Genomic DNA, 23,101 nt, shown 5'->3' on the forward strand with positions numbered 1-23,101 from the left:
GGGTAATGAATGTGTTAATATTGGCCAAGTGGGAGAATGTTGGACACGTTTATTCATTAATCGTGGTGTAGCCTATATTCTCACACTATTCTAACCACTTACACTGACACAACGTTATTGAGAAGTTATAAGTACATGATTTTTGGGAAGTTACGGTGGTTTAATAATAACTGCCATTTTGAATCAAAATAGAAAAGAAGGCTTGTATGATAGATTACTTGCTTCTCGAATTTAATTTTTTACAGAATCTTATAGAGGTCCCATTTCTAACAAGTGCAGTTTGTGTTGTCTCCATCAAGTACACGCATCAAGACTTGTATAGGCGTGAACGTTATTAGGATTTCTCATTTTGTTTTGCAGGCATTAATCAATCTGATTTCATGGCTAGAGGTAATGCGATCTCTTTGGACTTGATGGTTTCTTTCAGTTATTAGATGCCTGTTAAGTTGGACTTGGGCTTAACTTTAGGCCATAAGGTCAGCCTGGCCTAGTCTTTTTTTTATACGTAAATTCGACAATGAAATGCAAAGTATGTAAGTTTTTTTGATGCAAGAAGTAGGGGTGCACAAAAGAACTGTGGAATCGGAACCGAAACCGTGAGAACGGGAATCTAAAATTTCGGTTCTCACAGTTCCGGTTCCGGTTTTGGTTCCGATTCTAGTTCCTAAAATGAAAAACCGTTGAATTTCGGTTCAGTTCCGGTTTCAGTCTCACGGTTCTGTTCTGCAACCGGAACCGTAATATATATATATAATTATATTATTAGTAATACAATATATAACATTATATAATATTTTATATAATGTTATATATTATATTTGATTATTTGATTATATTTTATTTTTAAGTCAAATCAATGAGGCTCAGCCTCCCCAATCGCCTCCATCTCTATTCTCTCGACTCTGAACTTGCCCTCTCTCCCTCTGCAACTACAAAATCTACAAGAATCAGAAGTTCAAAACCCATATATTTCAAATCTGTCTGCAAGAATCAAAAACTCAAAACCCATATCGGCATATCATTTCAGATTGTTCAAAAAATTAAAACCCATATCTTTCAATTTCCATCGCTTGCTGTTCCAGTTAATTCGGGTTCGCAAGCTTCAGCCACTGTCTCTCAACTCTCAAGCTTGCCCCCCTCTCTCTCTCTGCAACTGCTAAACTTGCCCCCTCTCTCTCTGCAACTGTAAACTACAAAATCTACAAAAATCGAAAGTTTAAAACCCATATATTTCAAATCTGTCTCCAAGAATCAAATGTTCAAAACCCATATCAGCATATATCATTTCAGATTGTTCAAAAAATCAAAACCCATATCTTTCAGTTTCCATCGCCCGTTCCAGTTCGGGTTCGCAAGCTTCAGCCGACAGCCACTGTCTCTCAACTCATGGTTAACAGTTCTCACGGAACCGAACCGGTTTTCGGTTTGGTTTTGGTTCGGTTCTAATTTATACGGTTTTGATTCCGATTCCATTTTTGTTTTTTAGGAACCATTGTGAACGGTTCCGGTTCCAATTCTGACCAGAACCGTAAAGAATCGAACCGTATGCACCCCTAGCAAGACAAAATTTTAGTTACACCAAGCCGAATCAAGAGCGAGAACACATGACTTAAGAGTGACACCTGTTAAAACGAATTATGTGACTGAAGTGTAGCCTAATATTTATTTATGTCAGTGATTGATCTTGGATACAATTTATTTTTTATTTTAAAATTTAACATATTTCTTTAAGTTAGTAGCAATTTAAAGAAGATTATTACTTAAATAAAAAATTTATAAGCATAAGAAATGTCCATGTAGATTCGCATTAATTGATACCATCATGGTGTACACATAATGAAGACATACATAAAACGTAAATTACACCCGACTCCCACAATTGGACCGTCGAGAGTCAACTTTTAAGCATTTTTATATAAATATTAGAAATCAACAAAAAGATTTAAATATTAGAAATAAATATATTTATAATATATGATCCAATAAATCTAGAACCTAGTCTGCTTTAGTTTGTGACGTTGAAATGGATGCTTCATCTAAGGCATGCTTGAGTTGGGGAAATAAAATGCGACCATAACACCAGTCCATCACTTGAGGGCATAAAGCTTCCACCATAAACAACGCCTTGTACCATTTTGGTTCGGTCACGTATCTTTCTCCTCGTCGTATCCCGTCAACAAGGGCTTCTGCAGCTCTCCTTGAACTCATCACCGGAACTAATCGAAAAACAACCTGTCCATAACCAAGGGCCGATTCAAGAACTGTTAATGGGGTAGGTGAATATTTTTTTGAGTAGGGTAATCATTTTTATATATATAAACTTGTAGCATGTATGCAACTATGTGTTAATCTTACATTTCTTATTATTCGATTTATTTAAATGAGGTATACCTTAGATAAGTGTTCTTGTCTGGTCATGTTTGAATCTATAAACCCAAGAGTTGCAATTGTTACTGTGATTGAAGGTGCCAATTCAGATCTCAATGTCTCAAAGAAAGTTTTTACAGCCGATTTACTTGCCTGGAGCACAATGTAAATAATAATAATAATAAGGAAACAATTTATATATATATATATAGAGAGAGAGAGAGAGAGAGAGAGAGAGAGGAGATAATATTTAGATATATAAATAATGCATGTGATTAATTCATACACTGTAGAAGCCCAATGTTGGAGGGTGCATCAATGCAGCAACTGAGGAAATGGCAAGGATTTTTCCCTTGCTTTTTTTGAGGTGAGGAATTGCAAAATGGGTTGGATAAACAAGTCCCCAAAAGTTTACGTCCTGTACATATAACTACGTATTCAGTTTTTAAAAGAAAATAAAGCAAGGGAAAAAAAATTTACTACTTATTATTACTCTTACTACAGAAGGAATATTACCATCACACGTGGGAAATTCGTAACATCTGTGATATTTTCAATTGGGCATACAGAGGAAATACCCGCATTGTTGACCAGGTGATCCACTGTCAATTAACAAGCAAGCCTCTTCAGTTAAACAATTATATATATATATAGATATATAGAGAAATCAATTGCTTAATAACTCAATTCAAGAGCATATATAACTTTTGGTTTATTGTGATTTATATATTTATATTTATATATGTAATTTGGTTCCCTAGGTCTAAAATTAGCCTGCAACAAGGGTCCCCTAGGGCTAAAATTTAGATTTATTAACCTTACAATATACCATTATAAAAAACACTAAGATGAAACAGAAGGAAGATTTGCCTTAAGAGATGCTAAAAGTCAAGATGGCCACACTTCCTAAGTAAGATCACTTTGATTACATTTAAGAGTCCACTGTCCTGTTTCACGAGCAATCCTGTTATAGCTTCTAGAAACCCAATTCAATGAAAAGTTAGTTATAGTAGCATCACCGGAAATAGGAACCTGTTATAAATTAGTGGAACTTTTATACATTCTATTTGAAAAGGAAGAGTTCAAGTTTTAATAGGAATATATGTTATTTGTAAATAATAATAATTAAAAAAAAAAAAAAAAACATTTACTATATGCCAATTATAAATATGTGTTATTTGCAAGTTCGAACAAAAAAAAAAAAAATCTCATTGTGTAACAATTATAAGCTTGAGACAGACCGCATGGACCATTTCATGACAAACATCAATGTCATCATAATTTAAGAGGGGTATGTATGTTTATCCTTCGGTGGTCCAGCCATTGTGGTGATTTTGTGGGTGGGTGTGTCGTGCAGGGTTGGTATTGGGCCTAGGTGATTGTTTAGGGCCTCCAATTTAGAAAGACTTGCAAAAAAATAAAAATAAAAAACACAAATAATTTTAAAGGGCCCAAACACACTTGTGTATAAATGATCTCGCATGTGAAAGTTGACCTAAGGTCTCTCAAAATTTTGGCACTAGCAGGATACTATATCGAGCGAGTTACGGATGTATAATCTCACATCGTCTAGGCATGGAAAGGAGAACTACTATATATGTGGAATTTGTACACTCTAATTGGTATGAGGTCTTTTAGGGTAAAACCCAATAAATAAATAAAATGCAGCTCGAATTCGAAGCGGATAATGTCATACCATGTGGTGGAGTGGGTAGTTACAAATGGTATCGGAGTCTGACCTAACCGGAAATATGGCCAACAAAAATACACTCCAATTGATATGAAACATTTTAGTGTAAAACCCCAAGAGCAAAATTGTATAGGCTCGGTCCAAATCAGACAATATCATACCACGTGCAGGAGTGGATAGTTACAAATGTCAAATAACATAATTACCCTTCACTTCGCACACAGACTAAACTAGGAAACAATTATACAATTATTGCCCTTAACCAGCACTCCTATAAACATTAAGAAGGGGATTTTAAAAAAAAATCAATGAAGAAGAAATTAACCAAATACAAATAGAAAACTCACATTGGCCAAAGTGTTTGACGGCTTCGTCAATAAAGCGTTTGCAATCTTCAAGAATGGAAACATCTGCACAAACCTGAATGATATCAGGAGAGCCAAGGCCACGAGCTGTCTCCGCAACCTTTGGAAGGTGATGGGCATTCTTGTCAACTATGACAAGTGAAGCTCCTCTCTTTGCATATTGGTAAGCCATTTGCTGCATACATACATACATACATATATATATATATATATATATGAGAGAAAGATATGGAAGAAATTAAATTAAATTAAATGCGTGATCGAGTATGAACCTCTCCAATTCCTGATGCAGCACCGGTGATGAGAACTACTTTTCGTTTCATGTTCTCAGGGAAGAGGTGTTGTAAGATAGTATGTATGAAGTTGAAGATGAAGACGGGAGGTATGATGAGACACAGAGATACACATACTAGAGGCATAAGCACTAGGTATATCAACTTATGAATCAAATCACTTACATCCATTTTCTAACCAATGAAGAAGGCAATGGTCTGGCTATTTTAGTTCAATATTCAGTGTAATGAATTGTTTATGGTTGAGATTACCTTTGAGCTGTCTTATACATATAGGGGAGAGGGAGGGTGATTCAACTCAATAAATTATTAATCAATAAATATTCTTTATTACGCTGAAATCACTAAAAACTTCTTAACATATACCAAAAAAAAAATACGATTTGGGGTCAAAATGTACTACTTTTATTAAAAGTTGTACGGAATCATTTCTATAAATATTGTACAATCAATTGTGGAAGGTTGTTGTGAGATCACAAGTAGAGTCCAATTAATATTACGTTGTATAAGAATAGTTTTAGTGTTAAAGTGTGTAGCTTTTTTAGAAATTTCATTTGATAAGGAAGAGATTTTGCATGTGATCGATAGGACGCTGTAACCATTAACGTGGATAGCAACCCGACAACCAAAATTTATGAAAGGAATGGTACCGGACTACCTGTAGAAGCTTAGGTCATTTGGTATGCACTTCTGATCATGTTATCTTTTCACTTTTTAAAAGTGCCTTGTTATGGTTATTCAATTTTTTTTTTATTTTTTTTTAACGAAGATTCTCATGTGCAGAAAGAAGTGACAAACTGTATACATACGTTTACAAATTATGAGAGAATAACTGTTGAGGCAAGAGGAGGCGATCTTCGTTGTTGGGGATTAATCTGGGGGAAGCTCTTGACACCCTGAGTTAATCTAAAAAAATTTATTGATAAGGAAGGGAGATAAATAAGCGGGGACCACAAAAGTTAATTAAAAATGTTTTTTAAAAAAATAAATTAATTAATTAAATTAAATTATAAAAGAGACAAATTAAGAAGTTACAAAGAGAGTTTCAATATTTTCTAAATTTCTACTCAGTTTATCAAAATTTGGATACAGGAGTAGACAATGAGAGGTGGAATCCACTCACTAGGGACTTTTCGCCCCCTCTTTTTACTTGCTGCCCATATTATCTACTATTGATTGCAATCCGGGTGCTCTTACATTTGCAATCTTTTAGATGTAACCCTTTTTTGTTTTTTTTTTATTTTATGGAGGAATGAAATAAGGTAGGAATAGGATGAATAAGAAAATGGAATAGGAATGGAATGAAAATAGAATGATCATTCACGTGCTCTCGTTTGATTATGCATGATTTAAAAAGGAAAACTAAACTCTATATATATATATATATATGCCTAAATATATATTTAGAAATTGAGGAAGAAATATCAAGAAAAAGTTGACTTTTATTGTTTGAGAAAAGTGTGTTAACAATCACATCGTTCAGGTAAAGTAATTCATTCCTCTAGTTAAAAAGTGAAATGATTTTGATGGAATGATCATTATCCGATAACTGTAGAGAATGGACATTCTATCTTTAAAATTATTTTCCAAACCAAAAAATGAAATTAAAAACATTCAATTCCACTTTATTTTATTCCATTTCCACTTACCAAACTAACCTTAAAATGATGAATGTATTATAAAGAAAACAAGTTAAGAGACTTTCACATTATTAAGCAAGCTAGTTTTGGGTAATCTGATATCATAACATCAATATTTACAGAGTTGTAGATGTGTAGGTACTACAAATTTAGCTCGTTATCCATTTGCAGGGTTGGGGATCATGTCTCTGTTTACCCTTCGCAATAAATTCTTCAATTATTTATTCAACATGTAAACCGGGCTCTTCTTCCTCGTCTCTCCAAGTATAGGAGAGGTTGAATGTTGGAAACATATAGTCGCTAGAAGCATAATGTAATAATTAAATTATAAGACATCTAGTTTAACAATTAAAGACATCTAGGCGTAAAATATTTTTTTTGAAGAATATTTTTTTTTTCAAGTAAAATATTCTTTTATTTTTATTTTGTCGGTATTTGACAAAGGTGTAGGTCGAGGTTGAAGTAGAGTCAATCAGCGAGACATGTAAAATAAGTTGCCGAAAATTGATGGATAATTATTTTTGTTAAATTTTAATATATTTTTTTCTTTGTAAATATTTTACGACAACCAAATATCAAAAAATATATATATATTTTACATCCAAACAAACGGAACCCTAATTTAATAATTAAAGAGATCTAAATTTTACTAAAATTAAGGTTAGTCGTCATTCCTGAGATTTTCTCTTGTAGTTTTCACTTTAGTCATCATTCCTGAGATTTTCTCTCGTAGTTTTCACTTTTGTGATCTACTCGTTTGTTTTGTTTAGTTAGACACTTAGACGGAAAAACTTAAAAATAATAGAAACAGAAAAAATTTAAAATTAAAAAAACGATTGAATATAATAAAAAGAAAAGGTTTTAGAAAATTAAAATTTTCACAATTAGCTAATTCTTCCAAAAACATTTCATGCATAATAAGACGTGTTGTTCATATCAGTAAGTACTTCTTTTCCTTAATTTATAATCCGTATAAGATTTTGTAGTATTAGTTCAATTGCTGATTTTTTTTTTTTTATCTGTAACATCAGCAAAATTGATTTCTTTTTATCCTTCTACCCTTTTCACTAATAACTGCTAAGAGCTTTATATATATACGCACTCAAATGCACACATTGGTAATGTCTTGTAAACCAGTAAGTAAGAAACTATACATAATCTCCATTGAATATGATTCAAGGTATAAAGAAGGTAACTACCAAAAAAGCATACCATTGGGCTTATGGGCTATGTAATATTATTAGAAAATGCCTGCTAGGTCAGACTTGGGCTTAACATTGGGCTATTAGGTCGGGCTAGCCCAGTCTGTTGAGTGGTCAAATACCGAGACCATTTTTCAAATGCAAAGTATGTAAAAAAAAAAAAAACACCCTTTTTTAAAAAAATAAAATAAAATAAATAAAAGGCACTCTTTTGATGCAATAAGTGCCCTTCAATACTGTATTTTAGTGCCACCCAGATGTGTGTAGTAAAGTCTTAAAATCCAACCAGTATGAATAGAAATGTCAGTGATTAATCTTGGATACAATTTAACAAGGGAAAAAAAAATTGTTGGATACAATTTCTGTTTTTTTTTTTTTTTTTTTTTTTTTTTTGTAGAGTTTAACTTTTTGCATTAGGTTATTAGCACTTAATTACTTACATTGATTAACTTTATATTTTAAAATTGTTTATATAATATCATTACTTAATGAAAAACAAAAATGGTAAGTAATTCGAAAGTCAGATACATTCGACTCTTTTATGTGAGTGAATAATGAGTTTTTTACATGTCACTCATTTACATGAATGTAGTTGATTATGTCATACTCTTATACCCTATATCACAATACAATCAAGAATTAGAAGCATAGAAAATGTCCATACAGATTCATATCAATTGATATCATTGTACACACATAATGAAGATATACATAAAACCAGCATTACACAAAGCATCTCCCACGCAGTGGGACCGTGGAGACTGGAGAGTCAACTTTTAAGCAATTTAATAGAAATATTAGAAATAAAATAGGTGTATAAATTATACAGTAGTATAATAAAACCTGAAGCTAGTCTGTTTTAGTTTGTGAAGTTGGAATAGATGGTTCATTCAAGACATGCTTGAGTTGGGGAAATAAAATGCGACCGCTATACCAGTCCACGAGTTGAGGGCATAAAGCTTGGAGCATAAAAATGGAGTTGTACCATTTTGGTTCGGTCACATATCGTTCCCCTCGGCATACTCCGTCGACAAGGGCTTCTGCAGTTGCCCTTGAACTCATCAGCGGAAGTAACTGAAAAACAACCTGTGCGTCCATAACCATTTTTACCCTTATTAATAATGAATTGGAATGCTACTTTTGAAATATGTAAAAAAATATATTCAAATTAATTTTAATAATGCTATTTGTAATGAGATAGATGTCTTGACAACATTTTTATATGTATTTACACTCACACTCATAAATTGTACATAAATCTTACACCTCTCTCATCCTTTGATCTACTTGGGTGAGGCCTACCTTAGACACTCGTTCTCTTCTGAGCATTTTTGAATCTATAAATCCAAGAGTTGCAATTGTTACTGTGATTGAAGGTGCCATTTCAGATCTCAACGTCTCAAAGAAGGTTTTTATAGCCGATTTAGTTACCTGAAGCACAATGTAAATAATAATAAAAATATGGAAACAATATATCCAGATATATATATATATAGGAGATATTATTTAGATATAAGTAATGCATATGATTAATTCATACGCTATAGAAGCCCAATGTGGGAGGGTGCACCAATGCAGCACCAGACGAAATGGCAAGAATTTTTCCCTTGTTTTTTTTGAGGTGAGGAATTGCAAAATGGGTTGGATAAACATATCCCCAAAAGTTTATGTCCTGTAGGTAAACTATATATTCAGTTTAAAATATTAAATAAATTAAGAAGGGGAAAAAAATAATTTGAAAAAATGTGTTATATACAGAAAGATTATTACCATCACACGTGTAAATTTCGTAAAATCTGTGACATCTTCAATTGGGCTCACAGAGGCAATACCCGCATTATTGACCAGATGATCCACTGTAAATTAAAAAGCTTCTTCAATTTCAACAATTATATATGTACATATATATATATATATATATATATATATATATATATATATATATATATATATATATATATATTCACAAACAACCAAGCTATATTAATCTCATTTAGTTGTGTTATCAAATACAAATAGAAAGCTCACATCGACCAAAGTGTTTGATAGCTTCATCAACAAAGCGCTTGCAATCTTCAACAATGGAAACATCTGCACAAACCTCAAGGACATCAGGAGAGCCGAGGCCACGAGCTGTCTCTGCAACCTTTGGAAGGTGGTGGGCATTCCTCCCAACTATCACAAGTGAAGCTCCTCTCTTTGCATATTGGTAAGCCATTTGCTGCATACACACACACACACATATATATAACTACTCAATCAATTTTGAATTTATAATTAAATAGAGAAATATATATATATATATATATATATATATATAAGACACATATGGAAGAAATCAAATGAAATGGCAATGTCTGAGCATGAACCTCTCCAATTCCTGATGTAGCACCAGTGATGAGAACTACTTTTCCATTCATGTTCTCTGGGGAGATGTAATATTGTAAGATAGTACGTATGAAGTTGAAGATGAAGACGGAAGGTGAGATGAGACACAGACACAGACATACTAGAGGCATAAGAACTAGGTATATCAACTTATGAATCACATCACTTTGATCCATTTTTGTAACTACAAGAAGACAATGCTCTAGCTAGTTCTTTTATTTTGCTTCTATATATATTCAATGCAATGAATTGTTTATGGATGAAAATTTCATTTTACTTGTGTTATACATATAGGGGTGAGAGTACAGTACTACTGATTTAATGAAGCAGAAGCTAATAACGTTTTACAAGAACCCTAAAAATATTATTAATCAAAACTACTTTATTATTAAAAGTCGTACAGAATCAGTTCTATAAACTTCAACAAGAAGGTTGTTGGAGTGACCTCACAAGTGGAGTCCAATTTAAGTTTCAATCGATATATATGGTTTGCTGACTCGCTGTTAAAGTGTGTATCTTTTTCTTAATTCTTTCGATAGTGTTAGGTTAGGAAGAGATGCCAACTATAAAATTCTGGTGTGATACGATGATGAAACCATTAAAATTGTGTGCAGATAGCAACCCAACGTTGACATCTAACAACCAAAATTACGAAAAGAATCCTACATTACATCATAGAAATTCAAAATGAATAGCGTGTGGAGACTAGATTGTGGACTTGAATCACAAAATTATTAATCTTGTGCAAATTTTTTTTTTTTTTTTTTTTTTTTTTTGGGTTTTTGATTCATACATTGCCATTAAATTCATACCATGTCTTGCTGAACTGATCACGAACAATATTGGTCTATATATTTTTGGTATCTTTGCTAAGTGAATGATCTATATATGTTGCTGTAATAAAAAGATGAATGTATTATAAAGAAAACAAGTTAAAGGGACTTTCACATTAAGTTAGCAGCTAGTTATGGGTAATCTAATTATGTCATAACATCAATATCTATGGAGTTCTAAGTACAAATTAAAACTGATTTCATTAATATTCGAAGTAGAAATTAAGCTTGTTAACCATTTGCAGGGTTAATGATCATCCTTCTTCCTAGTTAGTCCTGTCCAATATCTTCATTGTCATGCTTTACCATTAACTAATATATAATACTTTCTCTTCAAGCCACCTTTGTCTGTTTACCCTCGCAATAACTTCTTCAGGGCTCTCTTCCACATTTTTCTAAATTAAGGAGAGGTTGAATGTTCGAAACCTACAAGTAGAAGCTACCACAACAAATAAACTACAGTTACAGAATGAGTGCATTGGGCGGTAGTTTTGTAAGATAGAATGAGTGTATTGGCAGTAGTTATTTGCGCTCTTTGCGCTTCTTAGCACCACATTCATTTTTTAGACCACAAGAAAATATGAGGTTTTATATTTATTTCTTAATTCTCTAATTCATATAACAGGAAGGACCAAAAATATAAAATATAAAAGTCCTACAAAGATTTTGGAGTGACAAAATCAATTTTCGTAAATTTTATATATAGTTTGATCAAATTGTTTTTATCTACACATTTTACATATTACGTGGTATTTAAAAATATATCATTTTATGAAATGATGTAAATGATTACTTAGTACATGAGGAGTATGACACGCACTGTAAATATATTATAGAGGTATTTTGTGCACTTTATAAACTATTGTTATTTTCAATCTTTCGTTTTTTAACTGTTAGTTTTAATTGAAATCGTACTTCTATCGCGATTCGAATATATGACGACGATAAGTGATTGAATATATGTGTTGTTATGTAAAGAATTATATATATAAATATATATATATATATATATATATATATATTTGTAAAAATTTATTGTAAATTTTAAAGTTTAAGAATTAAATGTATATTGTTTAGGCATTAGGCTTGTTAGGAATATAATTGTGTATTGACATATTTTGTAGTCAATATATATTTAATTACATAGAACAAACCCGTCACCAACATCAAATTTTTAGCTCAGCCCTGACGTAGCACCCTCTCCCAAATCTTCTTGTTCCTCCATTCAACACCCGTGCCACCACTTCAATTATAGAGGGAAAAGGCAAAACATGCACCAAATTCATAGGAAAAAGCAACAATATTCCCATTTTCCTCACATTTTTTTTACTGTGATTTATTTTCCAGTGGACACTCGGAGAGAAAGGATTGCTGAAAAAGCAGAGGCAAATTTGGAATATCACACACATTCAAGTCAAATGGACGGTAAAAGCAATTGATTTGACATCATGATAATTAAAATTGCTTTAAAACCAAGCCCAACCAACCACAGCTAATTGTGAAAAACTTTGAAAATGATATAGATATATATTTACTACGTCTGTTTTATAAAGGTAAAGTGCATTAAACCCCCTCAACTATACTCAAATAGGCACAAAACCCCTCTGAATTTTTAAATGAGCAAAAAAACCCCCAAATTATAGTGTTTGGTTGCAAATCACCCCACTCTGGTAGATTATGACCGGCAAAAATAGCACATGTTATCACGTGATGGGAATTGTAAAATTAAAGGACCATAATGCCCTTGTTCACATGAAAGGACTATAATGCCCCTTTGTCACCATTATCGAATGGCAAATTCCCACTCCGATTCCCCAACGAAGCCGGAATCGGGCCAGAGAGTCTATTATTGGAGACGTCAAAGACGGAGAGGCGGACGAGGAGGCCCAGCTGCTGGTGAGCAAATTGTAGCCTCAACACCACCGCCACCCATCTCTGCAAACCCATAACCACCGCCACCCATCACCCCATTCCAAATCCGTAACCAAATAACACATCAAACCCATAACCACCGGTCCAGCACCACCACCACCACCCTCAACCAAAACCATCACCGCTCTCCACCCAAAACCTCCACAGTCACTATTCTGCCCAACCAATACACCCTAGCCGGGAAAATGAAATTAATCCTGGCTTTACCAAATTTCCCCCAATCATATTCAACCAAAAATAAAAAAAATCCCCAAATCATGAACTCTGCAACTGGTATGGTTTTTTGCTGCTGTCGAACCCAAAAACGGCGCCGACGAAGACAGCGGCACAAGGAGTTACTGGTGAGGCGGTGAGGACGTGCTGGGTGTGGCACAATGAGTTACGGGAGACCATCACCGTCTGCGCCGTCGACAACACTGGGATGTCAGATCTGCTCTCGTCGTCTGCCGCCGTAAAGAGGTCGGCTATTAAGAGGTCGTCCGATGAGGACTCGGCCGTGATGGTCCATCTCCGCCGCTCGAGTCTCTGCCGCCTTTTCTTCTATTCTTCGCGGGACACGTGGGACGTGTTGGTGATCTGGAACGCCGACGAGGACGACGGCTGCTTACCGTCAGTGTCACCGGTCAACGACGACATGAACAAGGTGGCGTCATAAATGGCCGGCAAGATCGATGTGCGCCCTCTCCTCTCTGTGCCGCACAGAGATATAGTATATATATATGTGTATATATATATATATACATATATTTATAATATATACACACACACAAAAATAGAGAGGGGGAGATAGAAACAATGTATTTGAATAAGGTTAAAATTGTCTTTTATCTTTTTCGATAACCTGAGTGGGCAAATTGCAAAAAAGTGAAAGTTCAGGAGAGTTAGTTGCAAAACCCCATAGTTGAGGGGGGTTTAATGCATATATACTCTCACAGTCCCATTCCAATAATACCATTTGAATTTTATAATTTTTGAAGGAGAGAAGCCTTTAATGCAATTTTCCTTTTTTAAAATTTAAAATTATTCTTAAAAATTTAAAGTATTAAGCTTGAAAAAAAATTTAAATATAAAGGATATTAATGGAAGGATCTCATGTGCATAAAACACTCTTAAAATATGCTTACATTGCATATTATACCCCTATTGTATCGTGCAGTAAATCATAAATTGTCTAAATTACTCTTAGTAAATTATTTTATAAAATATATAAAAATAAATAATTTTATTAAAAGACCGAAATACCCACAATGCAGTGTGGTCGTTCTGTACTCCCCATCAACACAAGTTGAGTCCATCCATATTCTCATTTTCATTATTAGAGAGCCTCGCGCGTTCTAGAGAGAGACCACAAACCCTAGCCCTAGGTTTTGTCGCAGGCCATTTACACAAGCAAGGAATGACTGGCGACAAAACCAGCAAGTCTGATGACAGCGATCAGAGAGGATTTCAGCGGCGACACAACACACTCCGGCGATGATGACGAGCTCTAACGATTCCGACGAGGAATGATGACAGAACTACCGACAATTGACCGGCTAGCAAGGATCACTGCGCCGTGGCCACATAGAACAGAACGGTGGACGGCGATGCCGGCGGGAAGTGGATCTGAACTGCGGGACTTGGTTTTGGGTGTTTAGTTCACAATAGGGTCTTTGGTTTTGGGATTGGTTTTGTTGAAGATGGGTTTGTGATTTTTGCAATTTGATTCTCGTTGAATGGTTTTGTTGGTGGTAATATGTTTTGGGTATAGCAACAAAACGTTTTTTTTTTTTTTTCAATTGGGGTTTGGTTTTGTGGTGGTGTCGATGGGTTGGTGGTGATGGTGGTTGTGGTGTTTGCAGTAGGCGGTAAAGGAGGTTTTGGGTGGACAGGGATTTGGGTGGTGGGCTGTGGAGTTTAGGACGGCGGTCGGCGGCGGCGGCGGCGGCGGCTAAAGGGTTCTGCTACTGGTTTTTTTTTTTTTGTTTTTTTTCAAGGCCTACAGTCTGTCCACAGGTTCACCGGCTGGGATGTCTTCTGTTTTTTCTTCTCGGTTTACCTACAACTCCTACCGAGAAAAAGGAAAGGAAAATAATAATAATAATAATATGAAAGAACCACCAGAATTGAATTTTTTTTCTTTCAAATTTGTACCAAGATAAAAGATATAATCAACAGAGCACTAAATAAATGAAAAATGAAGGGGTGTAATTCTAAATATTTGTCGTTGATTATACCTTAAAAAAAATTAATTTTTTTACTTTATTAAAAACGTATAGTGATAAGAAATTAAGAATCACACAATCAAGCAAGATGCACGAAAACTAAATTTAAAAACAATCTTTTCGAATTTTGTCACTAATTAATTAGATAAAATTACTACTAATTAAATTTAATCAAGTTATGGATAAAAATCTCAAGGGAACAAAATCTACCACCACTGATCCATATAAATATATAGTCTACTTTTCTTATATAATTTTTAAATAAAACACTCCACCAATCTAATTAGAACTTGAAAATATGAGAAATAGAGAGAGAAATACAATACTAGAGAGAGAGAGAAAACATTAAATGTTAGAAATATATATATAGAAAAAAAAAATATTTTTAAAAAAAATATAAGGTAATGTGCACAAAACACACCCCTATAGTATGAAATTGGTATCATATATATGTATATATCTCTTTAGGCATTTTTGCACAATATCAAAACTAAATTTAAAAACAATCTTTTCGAATTTTGTCACTAATTAATTAGATAAAATTACTACTAATTAAATTTAGTCAAGTTATGGATAAAAATCTCAAGGGAACAAAATCTACCACCACTAATCCATATAAATAAATAGTCTACTTTTCTTATATAATTTTTAAATAAAACACTCCACCAATCTAATTAGAACTTGAAAATATGAGAAATAGAGAGAGAAATACAATACTAGAGAGAGAGAAAACATTAAATGTTAGAAATATATATATAGAGAAAAAAATTATTTTTAAAAAAAATATAAGGTAATGTGCACAAAACACACCCCTATAGTATGAAATTGGTATCATATATATATATATATATATATATATATATATATATATCTCTTTAGGCATTTTTGCACAATATCAAAAGATTAGATGTGTTTATTGCATACTTTTTTAAATAGGGGGTAAAAGTGTTATGCGGAGTATTCTTTAGCGGTATTTTTTGCACTTATTCCCTTAGTTGAAAGATATATTCAGCTTAGCCTGACTTTTCAAATTTTTGACAATTATTTTGGGACAGACAAGAAGGAAAAGATAGATTATTAAACCGACAGAGGAAGTATATATTAGGATGTAAACCGGATGGATCTGGGATGAGGCATATTAGGATGTAAAATGGATGGGTTTGGGATGAGGCACTCCAAATCCGTTCCACCAAAAAAAATATTTTCCCAAATTTGGTTCAAGGTGCTTTGATAAATTTATTTTTTTAAGGAAAAAAAAAAAAAAAAATCCAAACTTGGACAAATTTAGAATAAATTTTGTAAATTTTTTTAGTCTAATCAAATATTTAATAATCATCATAATGGAAATGTTTTTAAAATTTAAATAAGAAATAAGGTAAAAGGAAAAAGTACAACTAATAAAAAAATATTTATTTAAATATTAATTATTAGTCGACTAGGTTTGGCCCAAATTCACCTCTAGTCCTATTAGAATGATTCCAAATTCATCCCAACAGGGACTAGATAGGGCGAGTCAACCAATCACAAATAGTTAAAAAAGATTTTATTGTGCTTGCATATATGGAACCTCTAAAGTTGGAGAAAGAATAAGTTACATTAATGATGAATATTATTTTACTAATTAAATCATATTTATGGTGTTTATTATTTTAATAAAAATACTCATAATTAATATTGTTAACTATTTTGTATTTATCATACATACATACATACATATATATATATATATATGGGTAAAGTGCAAATAACCCCCTTGAACTTTACACACTCTCTCTCTCTAAAGACCCCCCTTAAACTATTTTTTGTACAATTAGCCCCCCGAACTATCAATTTTTTTGCAAAAATAACACACCGGTGAAGATCCGTTTGATTTATCCGGCCAATTAGGCGCGTGATGAACACATAAGGAATATATTTTTAAAATGACAAAGCTACCCTTACATTATTAAATGTATAAAAAAAAATGAAAAAAAAAAAAAAAACCAAATTAAAACCCTAAATCCGTTCTAGTAACCCACTTTGGTTTCCCCCTCCTCTCTCTCTGCGCAATGCCGCCAATTCACTTGCCGCTGCGTCCTCAGCCACTTTCTCTCTCTCTCAATATCACCGTCGCTACCTCATCACCGCTGTGAACCTGCCGCCACCGCCATCGCACCGCTGCAAACTTTCCGGCAACGCGCTTCTGCATCTCCGGTATCTCTAACCCTAAACCTCGACCAATATGGTGAATGGTGATGGTAATAGCTGTGAGAAAATTGCGATGGTGTTTCGAAGACCTGCCGAACGTGGTTGTTGCAGCAAGAAGGTTTATTATAATCCCAACTATCGCCAATCGCCGCCGTCGGCACCACCCACACAATCCCAATCATCAATCGCCGCCACCACCCACACAATCATCTCCTCTCAAACCCATCACCAAGTCCACGGATGGTGTTTCGAAGACCTGCCGAACGTGGTTGTTACAGCAGGAAGGTTTATTATAATCCCAGCCATCGCCAATTGCCAATCACCGTCGTCGGCACCACCCACACAATCCTAATCATCAATCGCCGCCACCACCCACACAATCATCGCCTCTCAAACCCACCACCAAGTCCGCGGCCTCTCCCTTAAACCCAGATTTTGCTAAGATTGATACATATATATGTACGCACCCCCTTTCTCTCATCTCTCCCCTATCCGTTCTCTCTCATCTCTCCCCTAAGAGATCCGATCAGAGTGGTGTGGGTAGCTGCGACGGCGGCGGCAAGGGAGGCTGCAGTGATGGCGACCCCTGCCCTTGCCCCGCCGGCGGCGGCGGTGGCGGTGGTGTTGTAATATATATATATAATATACTGAGTATATAATAAAGCTCCAAAACACTGTCGTTTCACCAGGGTAATTTTGTAATCTTATTTTTCCGGTGCCGGAGACTTGCTTGTTGTCCTTAAATACAACTTTTTAATAGTTCGGGGGGGCATTTGTTAATTTAGGGGGGTTTTGTGCAATTACCCCATAGTTCAGGGGTTTTTTTTGCACTTTACTCTATATATATTTATCATACATACATACCTATATATATATATATAGGTAAAGTGCAAAAAACCCAATGAACTATGTTTAAATTTGTAAATGACCTCTTTGAATTATATTTTGTGCATAAAACTCCCTAAACTATCTCATTTTGAGTATAAAACTCCCTACACTATCTCATTTTATTACAACATATCCCAAGGACTGTATTATATTTTATTAAATGACCATAATGCCCCTTCTTAGTGAATTACATTTAATATATTTTTCTTATCTAAATAAATTATGAAAAAATTCATACTAATTTGATGAGATATTTTCCATTAAATTTGCATAAATTAACCTTTAATTTTTTAATTAATTATTTAAATAAAAAAAATTAGTATAATTTTTTTATTTTTAATGAATATATTACATGAAAAAAATGTATTTTTTTCAAAAGTATTTAAGTAAATTTTCATCAATATATTGTATGAAAAAAATGATTTTTTTTTACGATAAAAATGTTTAAATTGGTTATAAAACGTTTTATTATAAATAATAAAGTTTTAATAATAAGTTAATCAATTTAGAAAATGGTAGTTACAAATCTATTTATCTATTTTTTTTCATTTTTATTATAAATTGATACTAAAAATAAAATTAAAGTAAATAATATAATTAATATTTACATAAGAGAAAAGATAATAAAAATAATTTAATAAGAAATGAAAATTTTAATGAGAAAAGGTAAAATAGTCTTTTGTGATGGATTTGTCTTTAATTGTAACAAATCAATAGTTCAGGGGACGATTTTTAGTTCAGGAGGGTTATTTGCAAAAGGGCAATAATTTAGGGGAGTTTTTTATATTTAACCCTATATATATATATATATATATATATATATATATATATATATATATATATATATATATATATATAAAAATCATTCACTATCTCTTTATCTCAAGGAATGTGATTTTATAAAGGAATACTTTCCACCATTCTTTCTATATATCTCTTTATTCTAAACATATTTTTACTTGTGCATCCGGTTATATATCTATTTTATGTATTTGTGGGCAACTAGACAAATATAGTCCTAGACCTTAGATCTGTTTATCTACTTTTTGTGTTTGTGGGCAACGAGACAAATATAGTTTTGGTCCCGTGGTCGTGCACATTGCTCAAAAGTAAAAACTATCAGCTTTAGATTAATATGTTTACACATATCTCCTCGTCAGTCCAGTTCTTACTTATTTTACTATTATCATTTTTATTTCTTAATTTCTATTACTATATTAATTTTCTTTTGTTGAGAGTATTGAATTCTTTTGTTATGTGTTCTTATTCATTGATGTATCATTTATATTATTGAGAGAATTGCAAATTGACATGAAAGTATTAGCGATGTATTACACATACCTATTCGCTAAAGAATTATTATTCTGTAAATTATTTAGTGTAAGGTGTAATATTATAAATTTTCCTTAACATGCCACAACTCCAACACTTGGTTGTCAAAGAGAGGAAAACTTGTTTGTCTAAGATAAAGAGGTTGATCAAAATTTATATGGAATGAAGTAATAAGGAACTACCTTAAAAAATTAAATCTAAGAGAAAATATAATGAATAGTAAAAAAGAATAGAAACGAAGATTCATATGGAGATGATGATGATATTTTAAATATGTCAAACATGCCACTTTTTTATTATTATTTACAGTCTCTTCACCTCTCACTACTACAATAATTATTTAATTTGCATCCAAGAACTATATTTTGTTCTCACATATAAGTTGAACCACTACACACCTTAAATGTTCCTTTAATTCAATTGTGTGGTTTTGGTACTATTTGTTTGTGAGGTATTTTTCTTGAAATGACACATTCAAATCCAGTTGGAAGAATCATGGTTCGTAATCGCTGTATCGATTACAGTATCACTCGCGGTAATGTTACAGGATTCAGACGAATATCGGTGTAAATCGACTTGCTCATGGATGTATTTAACGGTATCAAACCATTAAAAAAATATTACAAACTGGGTGATATGTCACATATAAGCCAATACGGCGATATGTCACATATCAGCCTATACGGCGAACCATGGTAGGAATAATAAAAAACAAAAGCAAGCTAAAACCAAAACACCAAAAAACAAAAACAAAAAAACAAACCAGCCTACGCAACCAACGAAATTCCCTCTATACCCACTGAAATCAAGCTTCAACAATGGATTTAATCATGGCAGAAAAGCTTCAAGCCATGAAGAATTACAAGAAGGGTCACTTTGTCAACAAAGTATTTATTCTTCACTTTTTCATAGCTTTGATTTGTACTCTGTTTTGAACCTACCCTTTTGGTTGCCTCATTCCTCTGTTTTAACCAATCTTCCCATGGCCAAAAATCACCTCCATTCCAACAGTGCGCAATTTTCTCCATTTTGAAATGAGTGGAGGAGAAATGGCCACGTCGCTTAAAAAAGTGGGTGAAAAAAAGTAACTGCATAGTGTTGAACTTGTATTACATTTGTGTAATAATATGGTATATTTGTGTAACAATACAGTATAGGTTATATTAATACGGCATATTGTCCATTTAGCCCTTACCTATTGTATGAAATTGTCCATTTAACCCTTACTTTACATAATTTGTAAAGAATGAAAAGAAGAGAGAGAAAGAAGAAGGTCTGCGTGGGTCCGTGAAAAAGAAAGAAAGAATAAGGGATCCAAATCTGCTCTAGTTCACCTCTCACTGGACAGAATCTAGTGAGAATCCAAGGGCTGAGATCAAACCACCTCAACCCTTTTTGCCACATCAACCCGTAACACAATCTAACTCAGCACCCACTCAATAAAGTTATTGATTGTACTCTTTTTTTACCACATGTACTAATACAGCAAATCTCCAACATACACTTATACATTATATATATACAAATATTATACAAATCTTATATACAAAAATATATTATATACAAAAATATTTTATTCCATTCATTTTCAGTAAAATTACAAATCTCAATACAACATACACTTATACATAATATATATACAAATCTTAAATACAAAAGTATATCATAGTTTAGTATCCAAATATACGTATAATAATACATTATATACAAAAATATTTTTTTGCATTCATTTTCAGTAAAATTATAAATATCTATACAACATACAATTATACATTATATATATACAAAAATATATATACAAATTTCAGTTTAGTATCCAAATATATATATAACAATATATTATATACACAAATATTTTATTCCATTCCTTTTTAGTAAAATTGCAAATCTTAAACATTGATTATGTATCGGTAAAATTATAAATCTCCTTACAACATACAATTATATATTATATATATACAAAAATATATATACAAATTACAGTTTAGTATCCAAATATATGTATAACAATATATTATATACAAAAATATTTTATTCTATTCCTTTTTAGTAAAATTACAAATCTTAAACATTGATTATGTATCGGTACAGTTCAGTATCCAAATATAAATTTATTTAAGATTTTAGGGTTTTGAAATAATTGACTAATTATATAGATTTTAGAGTTGTGAAAGTTAATTTTTTTAACGTGTTAGGAAAATATGTTGATGTTATATGTAATTTATATATGATATATGTTTTAAAAAGTTGTGATAATAATAATTTGATCTCTCTAACTTTTGTATTGTATGCTATTACAAAAAGTAAGTGATGGAATATGTAAATCTTCCTACATATATGTTAAAAGTTTTTGTGATTCTTATTATTAATTTAGGAATTCTGAAATTGAGTTGTGGAAATTAATTTTTTTAACGTGTTAGGAAAATATATTGATATTCTATGCAATTCATATATGATACATGTTTTAAAAAATTGTGATAATAATAATTTGATATCTCCAACTTTTGTATTGTATGTTGTTACAAAAAGTAAGTGTTGGAATATGCAAATCTTCCTACATATATTTTGAAAGTATTTGTGATTTTTATTATTAATTTAGAAATTGTGAAATTGAGTTGTGGAAGTTAATTTATTTTAACGTGTTAGGAAAATATGTTGATACTATATGCAATTCATACATGATACATATTTTAAAAAGTTGTGATAATAATAATTTGATGTAGAAGTTAATTTTTCTTAACGTGTTAGGAAAATATGTTGATCCTATATGCAATTAATACATGATACATGTTTAAAAAAGGTTGTGGTAATAATAATTTGACTCCAACTTTTGTATTGTATGTTGTTACAAAAAATAGGTGATGGAATATGCAAATCTTCCTACATATATATTGAAAGTATTTGTGATACTTATTATTAATTTAGGAATTGTAAAATTGAGTTGTGGAAGTTAATTTTTTTAACGTGTTAGGAAAATATGTTGATGCAATATGCAATTCATACATGATGCATGTTTTAATAAGTTGTGAATATAATAAATTGATCTGTATGCTGTTACAAAAAGTAAGTGATAAACCCAGCCTTCAAAATTTTTGATTACCAATAATCATCATTGGATTACCGCCATATAAGATAAACTTTGATATATCATCATGAATAAAGTTACAAGAAATTCAAAATAATAACCTAATACTTATAATGATCGGAGTTTCAGCTTCGGACTGTCAGAAATATTTTGGGGGATCTCTCATTTTCAGAAATTTTAGCTTATCGCTGTAATATATGGTAATTTTTCGGACTAGATCTCTTTTTATTTACTATGCTTCTTCGATCTTCACCAAGAGAGTTTTTTACACATAAACATAAATAACAGAGTTTTGGGGAGAGTTTCTTCACCGGATTTCAAATTTCAGATAAATATTTCTTATTTAATATTTCAGACATAGTATATATAGCAGAGTTTTAAGGGAAGGTCAACTTTCCTTTTAGGGAGAAATTAAAAATTGAAACTCAAATACAATTTTGGAAAGATGCAATAATACGGTGCATAAAGAAGATGTATAAATTACGCCAAACTGGACTATCGCAGCTTCAGCTTCTCGCCGGACCGGATGATCGGAGCTTCAGCTTCTCACCGGAATGTATGGTGATTTTTCCAAACGGAGTTTCTTTAAACAGAGATCTTTTTATCTTCCACAAAACATCCTAAGTTCATCTTCTTCTTTTCCAAAATCTATGTCTGGTTCTTGGTTGCCTTCTTTCTCAGTTGTACTTGATCAT

The 23,101-nt window shown here is 32.4% G+C and overlaps 2 protein-coding genes across 2 annotated transcripts; both read right to left on the bottom strand.

Annotated features, from left to right (window-relative positions):
• Positions 1-1,995: 1,995 nt before the first annotated feature.
• Positions 1,996-4,594, bottom strand: LOC132278203 (11-beta-hydroxysteroid dehydrogenase A-like). Its single transcript, XM_059780011.1, has 5 exons — positions 4,405-4,594; positions 2,884-2,969; positions 2,654-2,785; positions 2,392-2,520; positions 1,996-2,232 (listed from the first exon to the last, which is right to left on the bottom strand). The coding sequence occupies exons 1-5, from the start codon at positions 4,592-4,594 to the stop codon at positions 1,996-1,998; spliced, it is 774 nt and encodes a 257-aa protein (XP_059635994.1).
• A 3,367-nt stretch (positions 4,595-7,961) lies between these two features.
• LOC132279363 (11-beta-hydroxysteroid dehydrogenase A-like) lies at positions 7,962-10,130 on the bottom strand. The gene is made up of 6 exons (XM_059781322.1): positions 9,927-10,130; positions 9,586-9,778; positions 9,328-9,413; positions 9,098-9,229; positions 8,860-8,988; positions 7,962-8,643 (listed from the first exon to the last, which is right to left on the bottom strand). The coding sequence occupies exons 1-6, from the start codon at positions 10,119-10,121 to the stop codon at positions 8,407-8,409; spliced, it is 972 nt and encodes a 323-aa protein (XP_059637305.1). The 5' UTR covers positions 10,122-10,130; the 3' UTR covers positions 7,962-8,406.
• Positions 10,131-23,101: the final 12,971 nt, after the last annotated feature.

This window comes from Cornus florida, unplaced genomic scaffold, assembly GCF_030987335.1.
Source record: "Cornus florida cultivar Cherokee Brave unplaced genomic scaffold, ASM3098733v1 CherokeeBrave_3.0.0_Hap2_Chr10, whole genome shotgun sequence".
Lineage (NCBI taxonomy): Eukaryota > Viridiplantae > Streptophyta > Magnoliopsida > Cornales > Cornaceae > Cornus > Cornus florida.

What these genes read in the sequence shown, in the direction of transcription:
- LOC132278203 (XM_059780011.1), bottom strand. Translation starts at nt 4,594, where the DNA reads ATGGCTTACCAATATGCAAAGAGAGGAGCTTCACTTGTCATAGTTGAC. An exon ending in CGAATTTCCCACGTGTGATG is followed by an intron (nt 2,786 to 2,883) that starts GTAATATTCCTT and finishes TTATATGTACAG; the next exon opens with GACGTAAACTTTTGGGGACT. An exon ending in GACAAGAACACTTATCTAAG is followed by an intron (nt 2,233 to 2,391) that starts GTATACCTCATT and finishes GGTTATGGACAG; the next exon opens with GTTGTTTTTCGATTAGTTCC.
- LOC132279363 (XM_059781322.1), bottom strand. Translation starts at nt 10,121, where the DNA reads ATGGATCAAAGTGATGTGATTCATAAGTTGATATACCTAGTTCTTATG. An exon ending in CCACATTGGGCTTCTATAGC is followed by an intron (nt 8,989 to 9,097) that starts GTATGAATTAAT and finishes ATTGTGCTTCAG; the next exon opens with GTAACTAAATCGGCTATAAA. An exon ending in GAAGAGAACGAGTGTCTAAG is followed by an intron (nt 8,644 to 8,859) that starts GTAGGCCTCACC and finishes ATGGACGCACAG; the next exon opens with GTTGTTTTTCAGTTACTTCC.